This window comes from Lolium rigidum, chromosome 6 (genome assembly GCF_022539505.1).
Source record: "Lolium rigidum isolate FL_2022 chromosome 6, APGP_CSIRO_Lrig_0.1, whole genome shotgun sequence".
Lineage (NCBI taxonomy): Eukaryota > Viridiplantae > Streptophyta > Magnoliopsida > Poales > Poaceae > Lolium > Lolium rigidum.
The window spans coordinates 8,677,092-8,690,815 of NC_061513.1; the positions used below are offsets into that span (position 1 = coordinate 8,677,092).

The following is a 13,724-nucleotide window of genomic DNA, read 5'->3' on the forward strand; positions in this document are numbered from 1 at the left end:
CCTTATATCTATGATCCTTTGCAAATATTGTTGGTCTACAAAATACAGGGGGTGTTAATTCCAGATGATATGAATTTTGCGTCTAGTGGGATCTATTCTATAATTTCTTGATCCTTTGATCCAATCATAATATATTATGCAAATTTAAGTGTTGTCATAAAAAACCAAACCGAGGAGATGATATAGCATATACCTCCCTAAGTGGTTTTGGTGTAGATGAGATGCTATTTAGCGGACTAATCTTGTGCAGGAGAAATACAGGTATAATTGATGATAGAATAAGACAGTCCGATGACCCTAAAAATGGATGAGCACAAAGAGGAGTTTCCATCTTTTTAGTTTCATTGAGTCGTAGGAAATCTGTAATATTAAGAGGGGTCCTATTAGGAAGGTATGGGGTGTGTTATCAACCTGGTGGTGTACAACATCCCAAAAAAGCACCCGCAAAGCATTCCCATGGTTTGAGGAGTTCACTCCATCGAATCTATTTTTGCATGATCCCAAGACCATTATAAAGTAGGCAGTACCGACCCTTTAACATGGCTAGGGGTAGATGCACTTGTACCACGTCTGGTAGTATTGGGATGGCTACCGGTAGTATCGCGCCCCTCCACAACTGGTAGTAGTGTGGCTAGTACCGAGCACTACACCGGAACATGCCTCCCACCCTTCATATTTTCCATTTTTAGCGATAGTGAGTACCGTAGTGGATTGGTAGTATGTGTGGACGGTAGTACCGAACCTTGGTTTTTAACTAGAGCCCGTCTACTGCCGCCGGAGAATCGTGGGAAAGCTGGCTGAATTTGCATCCAGCGGTTGGACAAGGGAGCCCCTATATAAACTGGGTCTGATTTCCCAAGAGGACTTGCCACTTTCATCTCTCTCGTCCATTAATGCTCTGAGCTCACATCCACTACATTACCGACCATAGTTATCCAAACTCCTTGATCTCATAAGATTTGGTGGAGAAGATCTAGGTCTAGGGCTTCAGCAAAGTAAAAGTAAAATCCCCTTGCATTCCTATGTGGATGTTGTTACTCTTGGGTGCTTGGGCATCCTAGATGGAAGAAGTTGTTCTAGAAGTTCGATAATCACCGTGTAAGCTTCTTTGTCGCATTGCAAACCTATAATTCAGTTGTAGATATACCCTGAACTTATTTGTAAAGGTTTTGATTGCCTCCTTCAAGACCACCACTTAGTGGATTGTGGCAGTTTTATGGTGAGGGCACGTGGAGAATAGGGCTTGGTTGACTTTATGTCGCCAACACTCTTGTAACGAAGACATAATTCCCCTAAAGCAAGCAACCTGGAGAATTAATTACATGATCAGCTCCACCATTGTGGTTACTACATCCTTTGATTACTTGTATCTCTCTTATATTCTTTGTGTACTTTCCATCAAAGATTTGAATTAGTAAAGATAACAAAAAAATTGAGAGCAACAATAAAAAATGTTAATCTCCTATTCACCCCGCTAATAGACAATGCATTATATTGCCTGCTTCATCTAAACATAGAAAATATTTTTCTCTCCATGATACTTATATTGCCTGCAAAATGGTTAATTAGTTCTCAAAAAACATGATAATCATGGTTTAAAATGTTAAACACATTTTGCAATTCATGTTAAACATATTTTTGCACAAAAAGTAAGTACAACTTGACAAGGCAAAAAAGTAAAAAGGGAGAAAAATACAAATTCTGTTTTCAACAAAGCATTAAAAAACTTTATGTTTTAATCCAAACATTTGTTGGTCTGAATAAATCATAATTGTTTTAGAAATATGACCTATAGATAATGGTGTATAATATATTTGCTGGTGTATTCATAAAGTTTAAGTTGTTTTTGAATAACATTTATGCGTATAGTGTGATATGCGACTCTGTTGTGAAACTATGTATTTAAGACAGTTCTTTGCAAAGGAAAATCTACTACTGGGGAAATGCTTGGTGTGGTTCAACACATCTGATATATATCCTAGATTTGTAAGTGTCTCCCCAAGACGAAAGCAGCTGTCACTTGACGTTAGACCAAGATTGTTGAAGCAATTGCGAGAATGTTTGACGGGTTTGCATCGTAGGCTAGCGGGAGTGTCTTTGAGTGTTTTTTTTAATCAGTTTATAAGCACATCACCAAAGTGATTATTCATAGATCTATTAAAAAAATTGAAAGCCAATTTTTTTCTGAAAATAACATTTGGTTGTGGCTCATCTTGCGTAATGAGATGGCCAAAATATATATTATGGCCAAAGGAAAATGAGTGGGTGATACGATTTGTAGTTTCTTTGTTGAGGAGGAAACAATTCATTATTTGTATTTCCGGTGTGTTGCGACTGTGTATGTAGTGTGGCTAGCAATGTGATTACGGCTTGAACTAGACCTGGGAATTACACACAACTTTTCAGGTGGATACCTCAAATTCACTTGCGCCGCTGCGATCTGTTTGCGGATATGGCAAATGAGAAATAGCGCTTGTTTTGAGGATAAACTAGTCAGGTGTCTAGGGGAGCTAATCCACCCTGCTCGTGTTTTCTTAAATATGTTGGATTTGCATAATTCACATGAAAACAATTAGCTGGAATAGGGAGCCAATGTTCTTCAAAGCATTTCTCTGGATATACACAGAAAAGAAAATGAGGATGTTGGACCAAGGACGCTGATTGCACCGATTGAGAGGCAGTGAACCAGATGCCATTTAAGCTGGTGAAAGATGATGTTGGAGGTTTTGTGCTTTCGCTGCTCTCTAAGATTATGTTAAGCTTAGTTCTTGGCTTTGCGGCACTAGGTGCTACTGTAATACTATTGTTTATGCCATGCATGGTTGCATCGAGTTGTTTTGATAGTGTTACATTAGCATTAGGCGGTGCGTTGAACCACTAGTAGAAAAAAGGCCTTCCATCCCAACCCATTAGTCCCCAAATACTTTGACCCGGGACTAATGGGTCTTTAGTCCCGGTTCTGCTGGTGAACCGAGACTAATGCTCGGAACAACCGGGACTAAAGGGCTATGGTGGGCAGCGGCCAGGGCAAGAACCTTTAATCCCGTTTAGTCCCGGTTGGTGTCCCCAACCAGGATTAAAGGTTTTTTTTTCTGATTTTTGGCTCCCCACGCACCTCCACCCCCCCTGTGGATCACCTTTTTTAGCACTGTAAAATAGAAAATAAAATGATAGAAAATTCAAAAAATAAAATGTTTTCAGATTCTTGTATGTTATGCAACCTAGTATTAGGGAAAATTAACAAATTTGAATTTTCACTTTTTTTGCAAAAAAGTTTTGAAAAATGGTAAAACCGCAATAACTTTTGCATACGACGTCGAAAAAAAACGTATAATATATCAAAATGATCGTGGGAAAAAGTTACATTCGAATTCACCCGGGTTAACTCGGTTAGCCAATTTTTAGATTCTCAAAATTCCAAATGGAAATACAAAAGCAGGAAGATTTTAGTTTTTGCTATAAATTATGGATTTTATATTTTTTTATTTTTTAAAACCTAAAATTAATAATTGCATCCTGCATAAAGATTACTTTCATTTTTACCCAATTTTTAGATTTTCAAATTTTTAGGTTTTAGGTTTGGCAAAAAAAAATTAATTAATTAATAAAATTAAAAATAATACAAATTAAAAAGTTAATGTTTATTTATTTATTCAAGATTATTATTACATCATTACTTTTGTTTATTAAAAGAATTATTTGAAATTCAAACAATAAAGAAATGTGACATCGATCAACATGTTAATAGGATTGATATGATACTACTATCACATACATGCGCGCGAAGCACTTGGATGCGGAACGGGATGGAACTCGGAAGTTAAGCGTGCTAGTGCTAGAGTAGTGGGAGGATGGGTGACCAAGCGGGAAATTTGACCACGAGTATGTAATTTGACTAGAGATAAGTGTAGTTAGAGATAGAGACTAAACTATGCAAATACCTGAAATAGTAGAAATTCTGAAAAAATAGAAAAAAAGAGGGAGTGAAAAATAATTAGAAACCCAAATGAATTAAAAAAATTAACTCAAAATAGCCTTTAGTCCCGGTTCGTGTTACAAACCGGGACTAAAGGTCCTTCGCGCCGGCGCATGCCAGCCGCCCACGTGGCGGGGCCTTTAGTCCCGGTTCGTAAGCAACCGGGACTAAAGGGGGGGGCCTTTAGTCGCGCATAATTAGTCCTGGTTGCGCAACCGGGATTAATGGCCCTTGCGAACCGGGACTAAAGCCCCTTTTTCTACTAGTGAACTATTTTCTTTTCGCTGCCCTTGAATGCTGAACCTCAGTTTTTCTTTTTGACGGGGAAATGTTAAACCTCAATTATATTGTCTTTTATTTGTCGGTAGTGAAACCTGCCCTTTTGGTAGTAGGGAAAAAATCCATAAATATATCTCTAAATTATGTAATAGGGATAGGAGTTGGGGGTGCGATGCTGGAAGACTTCCGGTCCTGCATGTCGGCCTATTGTAAGATTGTTGTATGTTTTCCAAAAAGAAGTCTTCAATACATAAAAGGTAACACATCTTCCCATCATCTCAATTTATCTGTCTGTATATATTATTTCAATATTATAACAATTGCACAAATTATGACTACAATGAGTGAGCATGCGTATTTAAAAGACAGTTCTTATCATAATGGCATCCACCGGACACCTTAATTATACAAGGCCAGATATCAGGGGCGGCTAGCCATCGAAACATGGTTTTTAACTGGCCCTGGTAGTGACCATGGAGATCCCGGCCTGGTGGCCGAACCTAGCCACCTTGCAGTCGGTGGCGAAGATATCGGAGGTGACGTAGTTCGGAGCACCACCCATGATTGGCATGTTTGCGCTAACACTGAGCTTGTTGACATAGTCAGTGCGGTAAGTTTGGCCGAGCACGCCGTGGACATCATCGGTCAGGTCATAGAACTTGAAGCCGAGGTCGAAGTGGGCAAGGCTGTCATCCTCCGTCACACCGTAGTTGTGGATAATAGAGTCCTCCACGGTGATGGGTACCACACTAGCATGGATGCTGAACACTCCCTTGAGCTCAACTTTGATGCGGTTGGTCATGGAGGTCCTCGTAACGGTCAATGCCGGCACAGTGGTGGGTTGCCATGTCTCGTCAATCTCGGTGGGGATGTCGACTTGCATGCCATCAAATGTCAGCTCGAGGCGGTCCACATCATCATCCCACATGACGGTCTTCTGGGCACCCATGTATAGGCGGTGATCGGCAAAACGGATGCCAAGAGCCTGGATCCAAGTGAAGTCACGACGCATAGCAGGGTTGCGTTTACCGATGAAATGGGTGTTGATGTGGAGGCCAGCATCAGAGACGACACAGAAGTTCTGATCCTTCTTTCCATGGAAGTAGAAGTTGTTCCCGTCGGCGCCCGTGAAACGAGGGTCCCCACATGATGTGCCGGGGAATAAGTCGCACTCTTAAAAAGAAGGTAGCTAGTAAATGTAAATAGAATGTAGTAGTAGTAGTAATAGCTAGTAAATGGAAATTGAAGCACTTTCATGTGGATCGGAAGAGGGAGGCGGACATGTCATATGTAGCTAGTAAATGTAAATAGGATGCAGGAAGCATAAGTGTGCATCCATGCTTACCACAGTATGTCTTGCAGCCTGGGCAGAGGACCAGGCACTTGCCGGGGCACTTGATGGGGCAGGTGCCCTCGCAGTACTGGCTGTTTTTGTCACCTTTGCAGGTGAGCTGTTGGTCCCTCTTCCCGAACTTCGACAGAGGCGGTAAAGTGGTGCCGGCGGCGTCGACGGCGCCGGCCAGGGCGTACATGCCAACCAAAGCGGCGAACACTGCCACAACCAGCTGCTGCCGGGCCATCTTTGGCACGACAACCAGTTGCTAGGCTGGTTTCTGTGTGGTGGACTGGTGATGATGGTGGACATTTGATGATGGTGCCAATTTATAGTGCCGGGCACTTGAATGAATTGCTAGCTAGCTTATTTGTTTGATGGAATACTACCTTGGATTCAGAATCCGGGAAAGGGGGACGCGTATGGGTTTAGGCACCCTCATAAAACTCTAGCTACACCTTCATCTCTTGGTCAACATATAGGGGGTTCCTTGTTTCTCAGTTAAACAAGATGATTCGATGCCATGCATGGGATTATACGTAGAGACAGAGTACTTGATTAAGATCACTTCGTGGCTAAGCAACTAGCGGTTTGTAAGTTTGTTACGCATAGTTGTAGGACACAATCAGTACTTCCTTATGTTGTTCTTGCCAGCAAGGCCAAACGCAAGAAAAATGAAAATTTTCAATTAGCTCAACTTGCAAAAATAGAATTGCAACCTGTATAAGTCTGGTGTTCCTTTTCCTTGATCCATACCCCCTCCACAGTGGAAAAAATCACATGTACTAAAAACACTCACTTTGTCACTTTTTCTAAAAAGTATTCCAATATAAGTAAACCTAGGGGCGGAGCAATGTTCAAGACCCGCCCAGCCCAGCCCAGCCCAAACACTAAAGAGTGAGGGACAAATTGGTCCAGAAAGCAAAGGAAAATATGGTCTTCATTGGGCAGGCCCACCCAACACTTCTGTTGTAGCTCCGCTAGTGGTTAATCAACATTATTTTTCCTAACCGGCCCTTAATTAGTAGTACAATATTTTTTCCTTTGCTTGGTTGACTAATCCACATTTAAACATAGATGGTAAGATTGTTTGCTTGATCTATATTAGGAAAGTTATTTTGAGTCATATAGTGACTCATTTTTTTTTTGTCCTTTTACACATTTGACCCGTATTTTTCCATGTGGAATACACTAAACCCATGAGCCTAGTCTTTTTTTTCGTCACTCAAATAGTGGGGAATAAAAGTTCCCACTGTGTCATTTTTCATTTATGTAAGGGGCAGAAAATTTACAATGGTACAAAAGTTATGAATAAAGTTTACAATAAGTCAAGCCAATCTTGCGTGCCCTCTTTCAGGCTAGGTTAACCCCATGCCTGACCATCATAATGGATTATTTGAAAATATTGTGAAACCTGTTAATATCATGTTGCATACCGTCAAAAATGATGGTGTTCCATTGATTCCATATACTCTAAAAAAAATGAAACCGTGTCTAGGAGGAACAAGACACTTTTTTAATATAGTAGAAGCGGAACTTGGCGTGACAATTCCGAAATTCATTCCTGACAGTAATTGAACTCCGGTTGTTGAGGTGCGCCACTGCGACCCCAACCACTGGGCTAAACCCACGTCGTCGATTCCATATACTCTAGCAACCAATGATCAGAGCTTCTTTAAAACAATTATTGGATGATCTTTGCTTTGCCTGATCAATCTTCCACCAGAAAGTCTGATTAAAATCACATGAGAAGAATAAGTGTAGTAGAGTTTCATCCGTGTTGTCATCACAGAGCACACATGATTTGGAAGTAACATGGAAGTTCTTCCTCGATGTCAGGTCTTCATTATTTAGACGGTCTTGTATCAACAACCAGAAAAAGAATCGATGCTTCGGAAGGCATGCCGATCTCCATATGCATTTAAATGGTCCAGGGGCTCTGGGAGGGTTGTTGATTAATGACAAGTACACTTTTTTAGTTGGGTATTTCATATGATTGCCATGGATTTTCCATTCATCAGGGGTCATAGATCTCTGATATGTTTCCTGAAGTATGACTTACAAATTTTGACATTGCCGAGCTGCCTCAGTGGATCACAAATTTTGACATTGCCGAGCTGCCTCAATGGAGGACAATGGCACCTGAGGATGCGTGGAGATCCTCCAGATCCATGTGGCATCAAATTTTCCGTCCGTAAAGACATCCATGGATAGAGCATGCAATCCATGATCATAGCCTATAAATACATGCATGACAATACCAACAAAAAAACAACATTTACAAACAATATTGAAAAATTGGAAAAATAACAACCCAAACCAACAAAAAAAATGAATTGTCTCATTGTCATAGAACGCGACATTTTATTATCTAGGGGTAATTGGGAAATTGTACCAACAGGCCAAGAAATACTTCATTGTCTAGATGAGATTAGGAATGTTTGCATAGTCCAAGCCATGTTACGTGGGCTCCACTCGCTTGATGGACATCTATTGGAAATCAATGGATCACAAATTTCTCCATGTCCAACAAGTGAGTTCACGGGTACCTGCCATGTGAATGCAATGGACAGAAAATGCCCTCCATGTCCATGCCAGCAGGTTAGATATTTGTGTATACATGGATCCATGGACAATATTGACATCCATACATATGGTTGATAACATGGTGGGAATTTCATACTAACATTAAATGGAATACAATAGTTTTTTTAAGTATGACAATGTATTTGTAAAAATTAAAAATTTCATAAAATTGCATGTGTATATAAGAACTATTAATATATTAGATTTGAGGTGCATAACAAAATAAGAGATGCAAACTCTCCGTGAAAGCTTATGCGTTGGTTATACATATAAATGATAAAATTTATAAATCCTAAAAATAATCATTAAACAATGAATCTTTCTAAAATTATGGAAGTATATTTGGAAAGTAGGATAGTATTGAATAATTGAAAAATTAAAAACAATGAAGACTTCCCGCGTAAGACTTTCTTTTATGTGTCAAAAACTAAATGTATTTCTTCCTTCAAAGTTGTTCGAGGAAGACTTGGATGAACTTCTCAAACATAAGATGCTTCCGCCATAACAAGATACCGAAGGGACTGCAATACCGATTTCCACGGAAAATGTAAACCCTTATGGCCTGCTTAGTTTGGACCATCCTTACTCAAAATGGAAAATATTTTCGCCTTTTGTGTATTAATGGAATCTCTATTTTCATCTAGCTAATTGTTCCACTTTTTGTTTGCCCAATAATTAGTGTACAGTTGTGCTAAATACTTCACAGTTCACACACGGTAATGGTGCTGCTGAGATAAGATTCTCTCTTCTGTCCGTGACCTTGCATGTGATACTACCACATAGTCAGGTACCCAAGGTGCCTCCCCTGCCGTGAGGATTCTGTGGCGTGTCATGCAAAGAAAGCTAATTAAGTGTTCCAGCTGTGCATATGCACGCAGCGCTCCTTCGAAGCGATGCTCTGCCGCTTTGCGTACGCCCGTGTGCTGGAAGTTTAACTACGATCCTTCCAACGCAAAACACGGCAACACGACACGGGGTTCTGAGGAACTCATACCACCGATGTGTGATCTAACATCATGGCCAGCATAGGATCATCTGCAGGACACTTCAGATTTAATTAAGCAAACACAAACAGGAAACCCCTGTAGAGTTGACCATGAGCTGGACGAGGATGATCAAAAGCCGTACGCTTGCATGCACCTTTCCTAGATTCTCAAGCCAATCACTCATCTAAGTAATCACACTCGAATCTATCGCACATCTCATGGGTAGCCATACTTTGTGCCCTATAAATTGTCACCATCCGATGTCCTAAATATCACATCACAACAACAACAACCACCATCACCACCACCACCACACTTAGCACACATCAATCATCTCACCATTGCCGTGCCAAGATGGCTCGGCAGCATATCGTTGTACTGTTTGCAGCATTGGTGGCCGTGTGCGCCTTCGCAGCTGCCGTGGACGGCGCCGGCGTGAAGGGTTCAGCGGGACCGCCGCCGAGGGCGCCACCAAACACCAAGATGATCCGCCCGGGGAAGAGGAACCAGGTGTCCAGCTGTGACAACCCCAAGGACCACATCAAGCCTTGCAATGCTACCTGCCCAAACCGCTGCGCCGAGGAGTGCCTCGTCCAATGCTCCCCAGATGAGGCTATGAACTGCAAGACATTCTGCCGTAAGCATCTATGGATCCCTTGATGCCTCCTACTATTTACATTTACCTTGCTAAACACTTAAATTTATAACCATTCTATTCCAAGTGTGCGACTTCTACGGTGTCTGCGGAGACCCACGGTTTATGGGCGCCGACGGCAACAACTTCTACTTCCACGGCAAGAAGGACCAAGACTTTTGCATCGTCTCCGATAACAACCTCCACATAAACACCCACTTCATCGGAAAGAGCAACCCCACCATGAGCCGCGACTTCACGTGGATCCAGGCTCTCGGCATCCTCTTCGCCGACCACCGCTTGTACATGGGTGCCCAGAAGACCGTCAAGTGGGACGACAATGTTGACCGCCTCGAGCTCACCTTCGACGACATGCCCATCGAAATCCCTGCCGAGGTTGATGGACAGTGGCAATCCACGGAAGTGCCTGCGTTGACCATCAGGAGGACCTCCACCGCCAATGGCCTCAGGGTCCAGCTCAAGGGAGTGTTCGACATCATCGCCAAGGTGGTGCCCATCACGAAGAAGGACTCCCTCATCCACAACTATGGAGTGACCGAGGACGACTCCCTCGCGCACTTCGACCTTGGCTTCAGATTCTATGACTTAACCGATGATGTTCACGGTGTGCTCGGCCAGACCTACCGCACTGACTACGTCAACAAGCTTAGCGTGAGCGCCAACATGCCAGTTATGGGTGGTGCATCTACCTACGTTTCTTCCGACATCTTCGCAACCGACTGCAAGGTCGCTAGGTTCGGCCGCCACGCCGGAATCTCCATGGTTACTGGTCAGGCCAACTAAAATACCCCGACTTCCACGTGGGCCACCCATCCCTAAGGGCCATAAATAAATTTGTCTTTCACAAATTGGAACTAATGATCAATTGCTGTAATACATCCTTGTTTGTCTTCACAGAGCTCCTTGTAAGGTCGATTCACATATAAGTTAATGAAGGGGTATATTTTGAATTTCTCTCTTTGCCAAACATAGTGTATCTTACTTTTTCTAAAAACCAAACGATTCAAACTTTCATCCAGTATATAGAACAATATTAGTTCATGCTATATATGCCTAGTTTCATTACGATAAGAAACTAGGATGGAAAACCGTAGAAAAAAAGAAAACACCGTTGATACAAACGGTGAGATTTTTGAACCAAACAATGATCCACAACCAAATAACAACCACTAGCTAGGGTGATTGGGAGCAATATCTTCGGAGAATTCACGAAGAAGGAGAATGACACACATAGGTGCCCTCGTCACCATCATTGACCCCCTTCGAAGACCAAGCCAAATGGAAGGGAAGTACTCTCTCGATGATGCTACCGAGAAACAAAATGATGCATTAGAGCGCCATCACCGACATCATGGACACCCCTCTTCATCTATCGGAGCTTCTGGGAGTCCACAGCAAGACCAAGCCGAAGCTATATATGACCACATAAATGATGACGAACCCACCCAATAAGGGTACATTTCATTCAAATGAGTTCAAAAGCACATGAATATGAAAAACACAGGAAAAGAATTTCATGACATTTGAAATCCTACAGGAATCTACACTACTTAAAAAGGAGGAACGTGTTCCCTATTCTGCCTTCCCCTCACTACGACCAGTTTTGGTCGTCACCCCCTCTCCAGGGCGCCCTCTCCATCAATCGCCTACCTGGGCCGCACCAAATGGGCCTCACCAAATCTCGTCCAAATCAATCTCGTCCCAGATTCTCGCACCAGAAATCTCGTCCAAAAATCAATCTCTTCCAAAAATAAATCTCGCCAAACTATCAATCTCGTTCCAGAATCAATCCCAGAAGGAATGTAACCTTGTCCCATAAGGTAATATCAATCCAAGAAGGAATGTAACCTCGTCCCAGAAGGAATGTAACCTCACCGCAGAAGGTATGTAATCACGCCCCAATCAAACTCGTCCTAGAATCAATCTCACCCCATAATCAAGCTCGTCCCATAAGGTAATATGAAGAAACATGGAATCAAGGTTAATGAGGACGTGAATTGCGCCCAGGCAGAATATTTGATGTACAAAAGCAGGAAAATGGCAGAGTATTACGCCCAGGCAGAATATTTGATGCAACCAATCCTCAACCTTACGGAGTAACCATGGCAGTACAACTTAGCCTTGGACGCGCCTGCTCGAAGAGAATAATGGCACCAAGGCCGAACTCTCACTTCGCCTAAAATCTCCACTTGTAACTTCTTCTTTCTACACTATACTGCATCAAAGATTCCATTTGTTAGTTTGACTGATACATGTGTTCTTCTCATTTCTCAGGCATGTTAGTTTCAGATTTGTTGAAGACATGCACACGTACAACCATGGTTGGGTGACGATCGCGAAAATTGTGACCGCGCGAATTAAAGTGACTCGGATGGGAGATCTTATTTACCACGCCATCCTAGCTGACAGAAATGTGAGTCCTCTAATGCATTCTTGGTACCTCTATAACATGAGTTCAGCTATGTAAACGCTTGAATCCAGTTGCTACAGCTTAGAAAAGTAGCACAATCGTTCTAGCACTTCTCTTCCTTGACTAATTGGTTTAGTGTCCAGGGATAACAATGATAAATAACATACTTTTCAGGTATAACGAAGTATTAAGGAAGTAGGTGATGTCTACTTTCGAAGCTGTAACAGGATAGTACCAGATCAACAATTTTGTGTGCATGGTCATGGTCCTTAACATTGCATGCAACAAAATATGCTATGTAAATACTCCTTGCTGCATACATTACCTGCATGTGTTTCTTTAAATTCGTTAGGAGGTAGGAGCATTTCATAATATAAATAAAGCAGTCCAGTAGACATTCCTGAAAATAGGATGAAAATAAGGACCATGAGTTGTCAGGGAGGCAAGAGCAAAGCAGCATAGCAGTGCACAAGCTTCAGAATAAAATGATTTTAGTTCATGTTCCCATAATTGTGTGATGTTCAGGTTCCTATACAAGTTTATCATTGTAGTCCGTGGATATTTTTGTTTGACTATAGAAACCTTCTTTTTCCAAGTAGTACTTATAGCTTGATCAAATTTTGGTTCTCCTCACAGTATAACTTTTTGTGAGAGGCAGAACCTATTTATTCAAGAACTTCTAATATAACTTTGTAATCTCTGTTGCATGTGCAGATATTTAGCCTCTCCTCCCTGTATGTGTTAGCCAGCAGTCAATGTGATGTACTTTCACGAGACTATTTTGTGCATGATGAAAGGATGATCTTCACACTTATGCAAGGACCAGATGGAGAGCAGGATAAATGATATAAAAAGAATTCTTTACTATTGAGTTTTTGTTCTGATGTATTACATGCTGGTCTGGACGTAAAATAATTCTCCAAGTGTAATAAACGATTCTTAGTGTACATATTACATATTATTAATTTGAAGATCACTCCATTGATGTTGAACTATAATGTATATAATCAGAAAACAATCAGAGATATGAAAACAAGAATGGCACCATAGAAGTATAAAGTTGCACGTATGAATGGAAGAATGTAAATGACAGTTAATCCATCATAAGTAAGAAAGTACCTGAAGATAAACACTGGTATTTTGGTTTTTCATTGCATACTCATGGTAGACAGAAGACACTGATGGAACAGTTACCTACACAAATCAAAGCTTCATCTGAATATACAACAAATGTAAAACAAAACATTCACAGTACTGCTATCTTGTGGTGTCAAACTGGCATCAGATATATTTGAATGCAAAGTACGTAAGAGCAACAATAGGAACAGGAATAGTGAGTCCAGTACCATTTTCTCTAGAGGGAGAACTCACATTACTTCAAGAAAAATACTTGCACAAGCTACATGAGATTGCACGCTCGGTTGTCCATGATGAGAACCCAGAAGCCCATTTTGCAGTTGGACATTCCTGATGTTGCAGAGCTCAGGGTGCCAGCTCCA

The 13,724-nt window shown here is 41.5% G+C and overlaps 2 protein-coding genes across 2 annotated transcripts; one reads left to right on the plus strand and one right to left on the minus strand.

Annotated features, from left to right (window-relative positions):
• Positions 1–4,706: 4,706 nt before the first annotated feature.
• On the minus strand, positions 4,707–5,835 carry LOC124659945. Its single transcript, XM_047197749.1, has 2 exons — positions 5,601–5,835; positions 4,707–5,428 (listed from the first exon to the last, which is right to left on the minus strand). Exons 1-2 carry the CDS (start codon positions 5,833–5,835, stop codon positions 4,707–4,709), a joined length of 957 nt encoding a protein of 318 aa, XP_047053705.1.
• Positions 5,836–9,514: 3,679 nt separating this feature from the next.
• On the plus strand, positions 9,515–10,598 carry LOC124660075. The gene is made up of 2 exons (XM_047197868.1): positions 9,515–9,797; positions 9,883–10,598. Exons 1-2 carry the CDS (start codon positions 9,515–9,517, stop codon positions 10,596–10,598), a joined length of 999 nt encoding a protein of 332 aa, XP_047053824.1.
• Positions 10,599–13,724: the final 3,126 nt, after the last annotated feature.